Source organism: Fringilla coelebs (genome assembly GCF_963513975.1).
Source record: "Fringilla coelebs genome assembly, chromosome: 7".
Taxonomy (NCBI): domain Eukaryota; kingdom Metazoa; phylum Chordata; class Aves; order Passeriformes; family Fringillidae; genus Fringilla; species Fringilla coelebs.
In genome coordinates, this window is record NC_140035.1 from 22,404,939 (window position 1) to 22,417,810 (window position 12,872).

At 43.7% G+C, this 12,872-nt stretch overlaps 2 protein-coding genes across 2 annotated transcripts in view; both read right to left on the reverse strand.

Moving 5' to 3' along the window:
* Positions 1 to 3,989: 3,989 nt before the first annotated feature.
* On the reverse strand, positions 3,990 to 6,426 carry LOC311155908 (intraflagellar transport protein 70B-like; the record flags this gene model as incomplete). Its single annotated transcript, XM_084209390.1, has 1 exon — positions 3,990 to 6,426. One exon carries the CDS (start codon positions 6,424 to 6,426, stop codon positions 4,426 to 4,428), a length of 2,001 nt encoding a protein of 666 aa, XP_084065516.1. The 3' UTR covers positions 3,990 to 4,425.
* A 4,467-nt stretch (positions 6,427 to 10,893) lies between these two features.
* Positions 10,894 to 12,872, reverse strand: part of PDE11A (phosphodiesterase 11A) — a gene marked incomplete at both ends in the record, with an annotated part of 106,994 nt that continues 105,015 nt past the window's right edge. Inside the window, one exon of the mRNA XM_084209793.1 lies at positions 10,894 to 11,055. Within this exon, the coding sequence (XP_084065919.1) occupies positions 10,894 to 11,055 (162 nt within the window). The remainder of the gene's footprint in view (positions 11,056 to 12,872) is intronic.

The following is a 12,872-nucleotide window of genomic DNA, read 5'->3' on the forward strand; positions in this document are numbered from 1 at the left end:
AAAGTTTGTCAGTAGTTAAAGCCTCATTTAGAAACTGTTTCTTTGTGTAGAATAGGTCATCCAAATGAGATACAAAAACATTTCCTTCAAAAACATGAAGAAGATGCACATTGTCGTGGCCATACCCACTCCTTAAGAAGACAGCAGGTTTTAGCAGAGTCCCAAAATATAGAGATATTTCATTTAATGAAAGGTTAAAGAGAAATAAAGGAAGAGAAGCCTGAGGGAGAGGAAGGGGTGGATCTTTCAGTCCACAGAGCCACATTATCACATCAGCGTTCCAAATCTGAATTTTTCAGGGTTAGACTCTTCTGCCTTTGCTGGAAGCTAAGGCCAAAATGGATTTGTGGAAGTTTTGAAATCAGGTTTCTTCTAAAATAGGATGTTGTCAGTAAGATATTGTGGAATGGGCTGTCAAAACCAGCTTTTATTCTTGTATGTAACTTCACCATTTTTAGAGAAACCTTGTTCTGCTAAAAGGAGCTTGCTTACCCAGCAGAAGTATACACAACTTTCCCAAGGAAGATGATCATCATGTTCCTCCCAGGACTGTACAGGAAGACTCTGCTGTCTCACCTTTTGTCTCTGTCTTACCATGAAGTCAGCCATCCTTTGATTACAGAAATTTTTGGATCAGGTCTGACTGTGGAGCTGATCACAAGGGTCCCTGGCATTCACTACCTGTGTTGTGCTGATGGTGTCAGAAGACATTTGGTGGAGATCTGAGTACCAAGGAGATCCAAGGTGGGGCACGAAGTAACTTGTATCTCAGGCCCTCTGTGCCTCTCCTGCTCCTGCCAGTGCAGGTGGACTGCTGTCAGAACGTTGGTCTGAGGCCTCTGCTTGTGCAACGTGTGCTGTGATTACTGCAAAGGTAATTGTACGAAAAGATGTGTCCACTGCACTACAACAGAGTTTGTCACTTGCAACATGGGTGTCAAGCCCATGCAAAAGAACATTTCACAAGATGACCTGTAAGGACAAGATGCAAAAGAGGCTATTAGTGCAAATAAAATCCTGGTGTGGTGGTGATGTACACGGGAAGCATCTCGTGCTGCTCCCCTTTCAGACAGTGATGCTGCAACAGAGGGCCTCTTTCCCCTTGCTCCCAATAATAATTTAAAAAAACCTCAAACCAGCAGAGGCTCTTACGTAGGAATCTGAGCCTATCTGCAGCTGTCTGCCCATTGCAGGCCCTGTAAATATGGTCAGACGTTTCTGGGTAGTGTTTTTGATATTTTTTGGAACAAAAGGACTCTGCTGGCTTAAGGCATTAATTTAGGCAGATTTTACTATATGTATAGGGATCATAAACTGTTACTTGCTATCTTCCTTCCTCTGTAAATAAAAATGTATATGCCTTCCTTTAAAAATGTATTTTGTGTGTAAGTCACATAATGATAACATTAAATGTGGTATAAAGATGGTTATAAAAGTGGTTGTAACATTTATATATTTTTCATGACCAAAGTGCTGTGCAGTGGGAGATGCTATAAACATGTGCTCGCCACTGGAGAAAGCAACAATCCTACGCTGCAAAAGATGTCAGCCACACGAGCGCAGGCCCCAGTTCTTCTGGGCACAGAGCGTATGGCCAGGCAGCTCTCCAGGACAAAACGAGGATGATCGTGTCTGCCCCAGCATGTCACTGCCACGGGAAGGTTGGGTGCTGCTGCTGAGGAAGAGGCCGTGATGGACAGGGTGGAAAATGCTGCTGGAATGGAGAGGAGGCTCCATGCAGAAGCATCTCTTGATGCAGCAGAGCAGGAAGTGCCTGTCCCAGGCCTCCTTCTCCTTGTACCTCAGCTCTGCCACTTCTCCCTCTTCTTTCTGCAGCAGAGGCCTCTCCACTTTGAGGTCCTTGTGTTCAGCATCACCCAACCTGCTCAGAAGCCCTGTGTTGTCTGCGGGCACAGCATACTCCCTGAAGAAAAGCACATCAAAACAGCAGGAAAAGGGAAGAGCAGGAAAAACGCTGCTCTTGGCACTTCTGTTGTGATGTAACAGGATGAAGCAAATCCCAGGCATGCCGACTGCCGACTGCCCTCTAGCCGTATCTTCTAAAACAGCCACAGCTTGCAGAACTCCACAGCCTTTTTTGGGGCCATGTTTCCATTGGGAGCACGGCTCATCCCCCTCCCCAGCCTGCGGCCAAGCAGCCGGTGCCTTGGCTGCAGTGGGCAGTGTGTGCCAGAGCTGGTGCCGCAGCCGCCTATTCGCAGTGCAGCTGTGTGCGCACGGGAGGCAAGGAAGCGATGAAGCACTCGGGGCTGCAAATCCTGGCAGCAGTGCCCTCATGAAAGCCACATTCTGGCTGTACGGAAAACCAAGAGCATATCAGTATCTGAACTGCTCTCCATTAAAGGGCATTCAACATTTGCAGAGGCACGAATCTGCAAAGTGAATTTTTTTTTTTAAATGTCCAGTGACTTTTACAGAAAACGCACGATGAATATTAAATAAAGGGCATTGCCTATTAGTGCACTTCAGACACTGTTATGTGGTGTGACTTTTTAAAAACTTTTTTTTAAAGGTCATGCTCTTTATGCTGCATAATATATAATACAATTGCACTGTAAATTAGAGACATGTTTTACAGCCTGCTGCTGTGCTTCATGGAGGTGAACAAAATTTGAAATCACAGGTCTCCTCCTCATGGGGAAACAGTTGTGGGAAATATTTAATATCACAATAATCAGGGGCTTAATGGCCTAGCGTTGAGATATGGAGGTCTCTCTAGGACACCTTGCTGCATCTCCTGCCTACTCTCTAGTCTCTCTAGAACATTTTTCCATTCTTAACACTGTTAAATTTGATTTTTATTTACTGTTATAGGACATTTAGGGTAAACTGCCGTATTACCTAACCCACAGCATTTCCTTTAGTTGCATGTAATATGCTCAGCCCTGACAGGTTTCTCCCCCAGCAGACAAGAGTTGACTTTCTCTGTGTTGAAATGGCTGTAGGCCTGTGCAGTCCCTATATACATTAACTCTCTGGAAAGATTAATTATTCTATTCCTTTATAATAACTTCAAAACTTAAAAAATGCTGTTCTCTTTCTTCTCAGGTAAACTACAGCATAGAAACTGGATTCTGAAGGACCTGCAGACTGACTCAAAAATTCCCCCAGGACAGCTCTTCAGGAAGCCAATATCAAAGGTAACCAAATGAGTTAAAGCCAAGGATTTTCCTTATTTTAAAAACTTCCTTATTTTAAAAACTTCAACTCACACATTGCTTCAAAGGGCAGAATGCACAAAAAGGAGAACAGCCATTGAGCAGAGAACCAGACTGCATAAAAGCACTGGAAAGCATTTTGGTCGCACTTCACTGTAGAACACATATGTTTGAAAAGTGATGGAAAGACTGTTGAGAAAATACACTGACGGATGCCAGGGTGAAGGAAATGCCAAGTAAAGGAATTAAGCAAATAAACAGGGTTTTGGAGAAGTGTTGAAAGGTGCAGGAAGAGTGTAACACAAGGAGGAAACAGAAGCAGATTTCTTCCACCCAAGGGTACAGATTGTAAGCCTTGCATGAAATGGAAGTTACAATGGGTTTTTCTTAAAGAATATAATTTCACATTCACGGGTCTCTTACCAGAGACTGTTTTAAGAATAGTATTTGGATTGGACGGGCTGCACACACAGGACTGAATTACTAAGTAAGCCCTTGCTACTGAATAGATTTTCAGGGCAACAGCTGCCACCCAGATGGTGTGGGCACGGGGACTCTGAGGGGCAGCACTGAGCAGTGTCTCTGAAGCCAGTTGTCATAACAAATTTTATTTCAAAGGTAGTTTGAAACTGAGCTATCATCCTAATAGAGCCTTCTTCGAAGGCTTTATTCCTGGTCCCTGTATTAGTTATAGAATTTGCTAGAACACTCATGCATTATTAATGAGTTAGCAAAAGGAAATGTTTATGTTTGTAGAACTGATTTTTTAATATAAAGCCATTTCTTGTGTTTAAATAGACTATTGACGTGATCTGCAACATATTAAAAATACCTTACAAAAAGCAGAAGAAAGAAACGTTTCACACAAATTAGAGAATTAAAACAACAGCTTCTTCAAATTCTATCCTAGAAGAGACAGATAACAATTTTTTTTTTCAAATGTCAACCAATGAAAAAAAACTTGATCAAATTTTCAGAAGGATAAAGTATTATCTTATGGGTGAAAACTCTATGGTATTTCTATAATGACATTCTTGGCCAACACATCTTAAGTTGTATTTAACATGACTGGTTACTAAGAATGCTCCTAATTATCTGGTACAGCTTAATTTCCTGAAATATTCTATTTTCTACTGAACATTGTTAAAATACAGCAAAAAATCCTTAGAGATTTTTGTGAGGGTTAGCATTACCTCACAAGCACAAGAAAAGAACAGTTCTCATTTCTGCTGTATGATAACAACATTTACTCAGCCCACCCAGTGATCTTATACATCAGTGCCCTCAAGAGCCTGGCTTCATAGGTGACTGTGTTTTTCCCACTGTGCATCCCACTCTCTTCCAGGGGATGCTCAATGACGGCTGGGATGTTTCTTCCATACTGTTCACACTGCTTCAGAAACTGCAGGCACTCCTGAATCGCACTGTCCCGCAGCATGATCATGTGCTTGGACATGTTCTCCAGCAAGGACAGGAAACACCGCTTAGCATAATACCATGTGTCCGTGCTCAGCTTTTTGTTGTAGGGCTCCAGGCTTTTAATGATCCTTGAAATACCGAAGTCGTAGTTTCCCTTCACACAGTAGAGGGTACCAATGACTAGATTGACAATGCAAAGATGGTAGGTGTTTTTATCAGGATAATCATAAGACAGCTGCTCTTCTGCCTTCTCAATCTTCCTCATTAGTTCCTCTGCATCCTCATTCTGGCTTGTCAGGATGTAGGAAACGCAGAGGTTTGCTAACACAATGGCACTGACATCGAGAATGTTGTCGTAGTGCTTTTTAACTATTGGTTCATAGAAGCTAATAGCCTCTTTATACTTGTTCTCCTGCATGAAGAGCACATGAGCCACATTGAGCTTCCACACCTCGTGCTCCTTGCAGAACTCCACTGATTTGTGGAAGATCTTTTCTACCATTGTATAGTTCTTCATGTCCCAGTAAATCTTTGCCTGGGCCATCAAGACAGGTATGTATTTATCCAGAGTCTCATCATATTCATTAATTGCCTTTTTTAGAGCTTCGTCATCCCAATTTTGCCTTGCTTCCTGTACCTGTTTTGTGAGTTTTCTCAGCTGCTCAGTCATTGTCCCTGCTGAATCATCTAGCTTGTGGAAAGCCTCCTCAGGGGCAGTTTGACACGTAATAATGGCATCCAAGAAGTTGTACAGATAAGGTGTGAGCAGTTTGTAAGTCAGATGGGCATTCTCTGCCAGCACATCAGCTGCCAGGTCGTAGTATTGATGCTTGCAATAGAGAAGCAGCAAGTTACCAAAAGTTTCTGGTGGACAGGGGTTCTGCAGGAGAAGAAACTGCAGCTTCCCAAACCCATCAGTGGGCTGATTGTCCATGTTCATGAGTGCCTGGTTGTGCAGCGTGACCGGATCCAGCTCTTCCTCGGCCCTCGGTGGCATATCCGTGAGCGCTTCCTGCGCCGCTCGCACGTTGCGCAGCTGGTACTCGATGGCCGCCTTGAGGTTGAAGGCCTCCACCAGGGCCGTGCGGTGCAGGAGCAGCGTGTTGCCCACGCTGCGGACGTCGATGCCCTCGGTGGTCATGCCCACGTTTAGTTCTGGGTGCTGGTGGATGCCGCGCTTGATGATGTCGGATATGTACTTGAGGGCAGCATGGTACTGCTTGGCCGCGTAGGAGCACAGCGCCATGTTGTAGGACAGCTCCGGGCAGTACCCCAACACTTGCATGGCGCTGGCAAACTTGCCGCTGGCCTCTTCGTGCCGGCCCTGCCGGTACAGCAGGCAGCCCAGGTTAACCTCGGCATCGGCCCGCTCCGACGGGTCCTCGGCCGCTCCGGAGCCGCCATCAGCAGCGGCGGCGAGCTCCTCCTCCACCAGGCTCTGGGCCGCCGGGAGGTCGCCCTGGGCATAGTGGACAGCGGCCTGGAGGCGCAGGGCCCGGCGGTGGAAGGCGGGGACGTCCAGCAGCGGGCTGGCGACGCGCAGGGCCTCGGCGAACAGCCCGGCCTTGTAGAGGGCCTGCGCGTGGCACAGGCGGTACGGGAGCAGCTGCGGGTGCAGCGCCACCAGCTGCTCGTAGCACTCGGCCGCCGCCGCGAACTCCTGCAGCTGGAAGTGGCAGTAGCCCAGCAGCGAGAGGCAGCCCCGGGAGCGGCAGCTCTTCTGCAGCCCGCGGTTCAGCAGCGACACCGCCTCCGCGAAGCGCCCGCTGCCGATGAGCCCGTACACCACGGCTGTGTGCTGCCCCTCGGGCACCGGCGCGGCCTCCATGGCCGGCCCTAGCACTGCCTCGGCGGCGGCGGAAGCGGCGCCATCGCTGCCATGGCAACGGCGCCGCCGAGACGGAAGTGCTCCCGTGCGGGCGGGCGGGCGCTGCCCCGGAAGCGGCGGCGCGGGCGGTGCCGTGCGGCGGGGATGGCGCCAGTGGGAGCCGGTGCCGGCAGCGGAGCCGCGTCCTCTGCGTTGGCCCGCCCTCCTCTGCTCCCCTCCCTGCGCCCGTGTCCCGAGCACTGACAGCGCGTGTTCAGTGCCGGTTCCGAACTGCCGCAAAGAGCTGGAGCCTCCTGAAGTCGCTGCCTGGGCCAGAATGTTTTCCTCATTTCGGCATCTCGTGCAGCCGAGAGGAATAGAGTAAAAAGGTCCTGTATTTTTAAACGCTGTGTAATAGTTCCCTTGAGCAGTAAGTGGTGCAAAAGCACGCTCTAAGCTAAACACATAGTTCAGGGCAGGAAGCGTTTAACCTCTGTTTTGGGCTTTGTCCACATGAAACATCCCCTTTACAGCCCATTAAGATCCAAAGTTGGTTAAGGCTGGTGGATGGCAGGATATATGTCTGTACCTTGGCACAATCCGACAGCTTTCCTGCAACTTTGAAAAGTAGAGAAAATTACTTCCAACTTTTCTTAACAATGTAATTGTGCTTTGATGGAACTTCTTTCCCCCCATGGTATTTCTATTGACCAATGATACTCTAGACCACAGACTGTACAATCTGTGTAATTTCTGTGCATGTGAATAGCTCCCTTAGGGTCACCAGGCAGATCTGGTCTCTGGTCATTCCAGAATAATGCCAAACATATCCAGGGAAGGAGTTTGGTTTGCCCCCAGGAATGAGTACTGTAAGGCTGTGTGTCAAAAATCTTATCTGGGCCACTCAGTCTCACATGTTTTGAGGATCTTCTATTTGTGTGATTCAGTAATCAAAAGATACAGCTCTGGTTGATCCCAACAAGTTTCAAAGAAAAGTAATAATAATAAAAAAAGAAAATCATAGTAAGCTGTTAAAATTATTTATCTTTTTAAAGACCAGTAAACCCAAGCTGCTAATTTCAAAAGCATGCTTTGAAAGCTGAACCAGCATAGTTTGATCTACTAAGCAAAACAGTAAGAATAATGGTTTTAAGCTGGGGGGAAAAAAAAAAAGAAAAAAAGGTACACATTTTGCAAGTATTTGGGATTCACTTGCCTTAGGACACATGGTATTTCTGTGCATTTGTCAGCTGTCTCCCACAGGCGTATTCCCTGGAAAACTGTAAGATGTAATAGCCTACATGCTTAAGAATTTGTAATTAAATACAAAGTAATCTAAGAAAGAAAAGGTAACAAGCAATATACAGGATGTATTCCAGCAGTGGCACATTCCAGCGTTGGGAATCTCATATGTCCCACTTCATCGCTATGTTAGAAACCATTCACATTATTTTATTCTTTGAAAACTCTTGGACAATGCATGTGCCCATCAAATTTTAGCACTGGAACTGTAAATGCTAGAAGCCTGATTCATGGCTGGATTTCCACTTACAGCTGGGACAAAGAAATGGTGACTTCTCTTTTGCTGATGTGCTGGGTATCTCAAGGGAAAGGCCAAGCAGCCCTATCGTGTTGTCCATGTGCTCTCTCGATTTGTCCTTGCCTCTTGTGGACCTGTGTTTTATATGCATTCACAGAATTAGGCTGATTTCAATGTTTGTTTTTTTTAAATCTCCCCTTGTTCAGCAGACAGGGAAGCAAGTAAAAGACAGAGAATGACATTACCTACACAATTGTGTCTCTCGTGCATATCTCAGAGTTTGGCAAAACTGACTGAAATACTGGGAAATCGTCTCCTTATCAGAAATAATGAAAAGCAGATACAATTTCTGATCATCAAGTTTATAAGCAGTAGCTAAAAAATGTTTCCAACAATCTTAAAATATAATAGACTTGAAATATGTTTCTTTAATGTACTACATGCTTCCACAAAGAATCATCTTTTTCTCACTTCTTTTTTTTTTTTCTGTTTCCTAATCTAAGTCTTAAAAAAAGAAGATAAGGTTTTTGTTTGTTTCATTGGTTGGTTTTTTTAAGATTGAGCTAAATGACTTTCAGAGACTGAATGCTGTTCTGAGATGCACTGCTGGGCCCCCTAGTTTCAGTAGGGTTGCTTCTTTTTCCTGAGAACAATTTGATAAGATCGAGCCGTGTGCTCTCATTTTCTTCCTTGTGATGGAGGAACAGAACCATAACATTAGTCAGCAGTTTGTGAATTTTGACCCACAATGGCAAAGCTACCAAAAGACAGGAGAAATAGATGGAGGCAATTACAAACAGTCACTTGATTGATGGTTGACATTGTTAGGGCTTCAGCTGTGTGTCAGGCTGCGGTGCTGCCGAGTCCCCATCCCTGCCAGTGGGTGTTGCCATGGGCAACAGTGCACTGAAGCCAATAAAAGGAGAGGAAATGAGGGGAGACTCAACCTTTGGGGAGGCCGTAGGGTATGCATTATAAATTAAATTACACTTAGCAGTATGCAATATCAAAATTCAGGAAAGCTGTGTGTACCTGCCAGCAGTACTGTCAGTTTCTAGTAGCTGTTTTTCCAATAAAGTACGTGTTGTAGGTTTGTATGGCTTGCTGCTTACTAAACTGCTTTGGCTTTATTCAGAGAAGAAAGAAGCGGTAAAAGAACAGCAGAAACATTTCCATTTGGTGTGTGTACACACTGCTGTGCAGTTTGCATTTCTGCTCCTTCCCTGCTTCCTTTTGCTAGAGAGTGGTGTGGTTCAGTTGTGCACTAACAGATTGGCTCACAATGCCACTGAATTTCCAGCTATTGTCCTATACACCATTAGAAGCACAGAGCATTTTTGTTTTGTTGTGTTTCTTTCAAAGAAGGGATCAGCAGATTTGTTGTTTCTGTTTGATGTAGTCAGCTTTTCTAAGGCTCTAACAACTCAGTTTCCTTAGAAAGGAGAAAAGCTCTTTTAGCATCTGGTCAGCTGGGCCAGGTTCTGATTTCCATTAAGCCTGGTGCCAGTTCAAGGTAATTCCACTGATGTAAATGGAGTTTGGCACAGGTGTAAAACTAAGCTGAATTCAGCTTTAATTTCTGCTGTCAGACAACCCTATATTTAGAATCTCATTTTTCATGAAGTACAAAGGCTTTTTTTTTCCCCCTATGAATGGGCACTCATAAGCACTGCAACATGACTCCTCTTGTGTCTGGTCATGCAGCAGAGAAAAACATCCTCAAATCACAGATCACAGGTTTGCTGCATTAGTGATCTTGACTCTAATGGAAGGAGACCAACTTTCAGTTAATACTGTGGTCATCACAGAGAGACATTTGGTTTTGTGACCTATCATATTTGATTAGATTTTTAGGGACACCTTTACCACGGGTGTCAACATGTGAGCCTTGAGTAGTGCTGTGTTAGCTGTAGTAATAGCACTTGAAATTGTACTGAAAGAACTGCAAGACAGTAAGGGGTAGTCCAGTGTGATGATACTCTACCTCTCCACCATTTCAAAATACTAATTTCTACTGGACATTCTAGAAGAAAGGCTTATCCATGTTCTGCTTTTCAATGTAATATAAACCTGAAGCACAAAGCAACAGATTTCCTTTTTTATTTGTATTCTATTTTCAAAAAAAACCCCATTAATCTTTTCCTTAGGTGACACTATAATTTTAAAAAAATGAATGTGTTATAAGAGAATTTTTAAAAAAAAAAAAAAAAACTCTAAAATTACCATGCAATATTTTGTCTTTATGCCAACTTCCTCTTGCTGAGAAATTTGCCGCAGTGTTAATATGAATTTCTCAGGGAAGAAGGGACAGCTTGGTGTTTTTAAAGATAATAAAGTTTGTTTTTAAATGTAGCAAAGGTAGGCAATTCTAAAGGCCCTGATCAATCACTAAGAAGCTTTGTTGTAAAAAAATACTTCTTCAGAATACAAAGCAGGCTTTTCAGAACATTCAGGCATAAAAGAGGAGGGAGAGTAAGAGAGGAGCATCACAAAAGCAGGCATAATTGATTCATAACATGTACTGAAGAGATGCAAAACAACAATGTAATTACACACTATTCTGTTTTCTGCAGCTCCTTGCATATTAATTGGCCAGCTTGTATCCCAGTCCTGGTCTGTATTATTAATTTTATTAAGCTGTGAGTTCTTATATTTCAGTCTGTTGTCAGCTTTACAGATTTTTACAGCAGCAGCTGAAATGTAGTGGAGCTGAATGAACGCTTCTTCTGTTCAGTGCTCTGTGTCGCTCCAGATACCAGCACAATCCCACTGCAGGCTTCCGTTCAGTCCCACTAAGCCTTCCAGGAAAAGCAAACTGTGCTGCCATCAAGATAAAATCCCATCAATTAGGCATGTCTGGGAAAGCATTTCTTAAAAAATGGTGGGTCTAAGCTTATGAAAACCTTTCAGACAGCTCTTATTGTAAAGTGACACTGGTATTTGCAGGCTTAGTTTATGTCTTTGAGAGACATGGTGAAGCTAGAGGAAAAGGAGGACAAGGATGCTGCCTGAGAAGGAAGTCTTTTTTGGTGCAGCTCCTCCCATTTACTTCTATTTACTGCCACGGAGTCCAGCATAGGCTTCAGTTTCACATTCAGCTTCACTAGACACTGGAAGAAGATTAAAAAGAGGATGAGAGAAAAAATATTGACAGTATATCCACTCCTTTTAAGGACATTCCATGTCAGGACTGTCCTTAAACTCCATAAGAGGAGGAAAAATGAGTTTAATCTGCATTATGCGCCTACCCTCCTCACTCCCATCTATAAATACCTGTGGAGGTAAATTTATTGTCCCCATTGAGTTCTCTTTATCTATCTGACTCATTTTACATAAGTTTTTAAGCCACCAAAAGTGTAGAAAAAGGCACAAAAGATGGCAGAGATGCTGCTCAACTACTTCAGCTTTCTTGAAATCCTTAACAATTGTCCTTTTGAGGGGTCCCAAGTGCCTGAGGCTACCAGCTATGGCATCTATGAGCAGGAAGGTCCACTGGCTGGATGACAAGCTGGAGAATGCTGAAATAATCTCCTTAGTGCTCGATTTGTTTTTCCTATAGATGACTAAACCACAACAATACTGTGCTTTCTCAAGCTGGCAGAAAAAACAATTAGTGTGTGCTCAAATTAAAGAAATACAAGTGAGTTTTCTTTGAGGTTGCACTGAAATCACCTCTTCTCTACATATCCAGCCCAAAGGTCACAGAGGCCAGTAAGAATCTTTAATCTGGTTTCATCTGGCTTTGAATACATCCCCGAATTATGGAATTCCTGCATACCTTTGCTACAAGTTATTTTACCTTCCCCTTTAATATCACCTGCTTATGTGCAAAGACCACAAGTACTTCCCTTGGTTTTGTATCTATATTAAAGAGAGACAGAAAATTAACAGCAGCACTGGATGTCAGGAAAGGGTTAACCACTTGTCTCCCAAGTGGTCATGTAATGTGTCCTCTCAGGACAGAGGAGTGCTCTTTTGCAGCTTTTCTGGTTAGCAAGCTCTGGCATTGCTGAGAGCTGGGCAGCATGCTTTCTCCTATAGCATGGAAACTCTGTATTTGTCATTGGAAAAAAAGGATTGGTGCCAGATTAAAAACGAAAAAGGAGACAAAGAAGATAGCAAAAACTGCTCTTCTAAAAGGGCAGAAAATGATAAGAAAATGAAAGGAGAGGGGGAGAAGGTACCTTTGCAGTTGATCAGTTTTTGCTTTAAATAGCAGGACTAACAGGAGCTGCTTTAAATGGTCTCCAGAGCCCAGACAACGCTAAAGAACTGGATTTTTTTTATAGCTAGCTTGCAAGCCATGGGAGCTTGGCTTGAAGTAAGTCTTGGTAGATTTGTAATTGAGCTATTATATGATAATTAAGGGTTAATGGCCTGATTTTAAGACATGCTGAAAACTTATAATTTCAGTTGACTTTGGTAGGAAATATGAATGCTCAGCACTTAAGAAAAATCACATCATGAGGAAGAAGCTGGAACTTTAGTCAAATCCACTTCAAAATTATTTCCTTAGAATATGGCCCAGACTGGGCAGGTAATTTTGCAGTCTTGGGCCTGGGGTAAGAGGCAGGATTCACTGCAGTCTCTGCCCCCTACAGCATTGCTTGCTGCTGATGGTCATTCATTTTATAGAATGGATAAGGATTTTCAACTTTCCCATCACCATGCCTCACAACTCTGCATTTGTATATCTTTATTTCAGACTGTTGTGTATTCCTGACACCTGATTTGGCAGAGTCTAAAACAGAGGAGCAGTAATGCATTATAAACAGCTGAAAGTATCTGAAAGGCTCACTGCCATTACCATTAGCACTTGCATTACCACTGCCAGCAACTGCAAAAAGTTTTTGTGAAGTATTTTTCCAATATACACTTCAATTAAAAAATTAAATAAATAAATAACAAGAAATATATATAAGCAAGC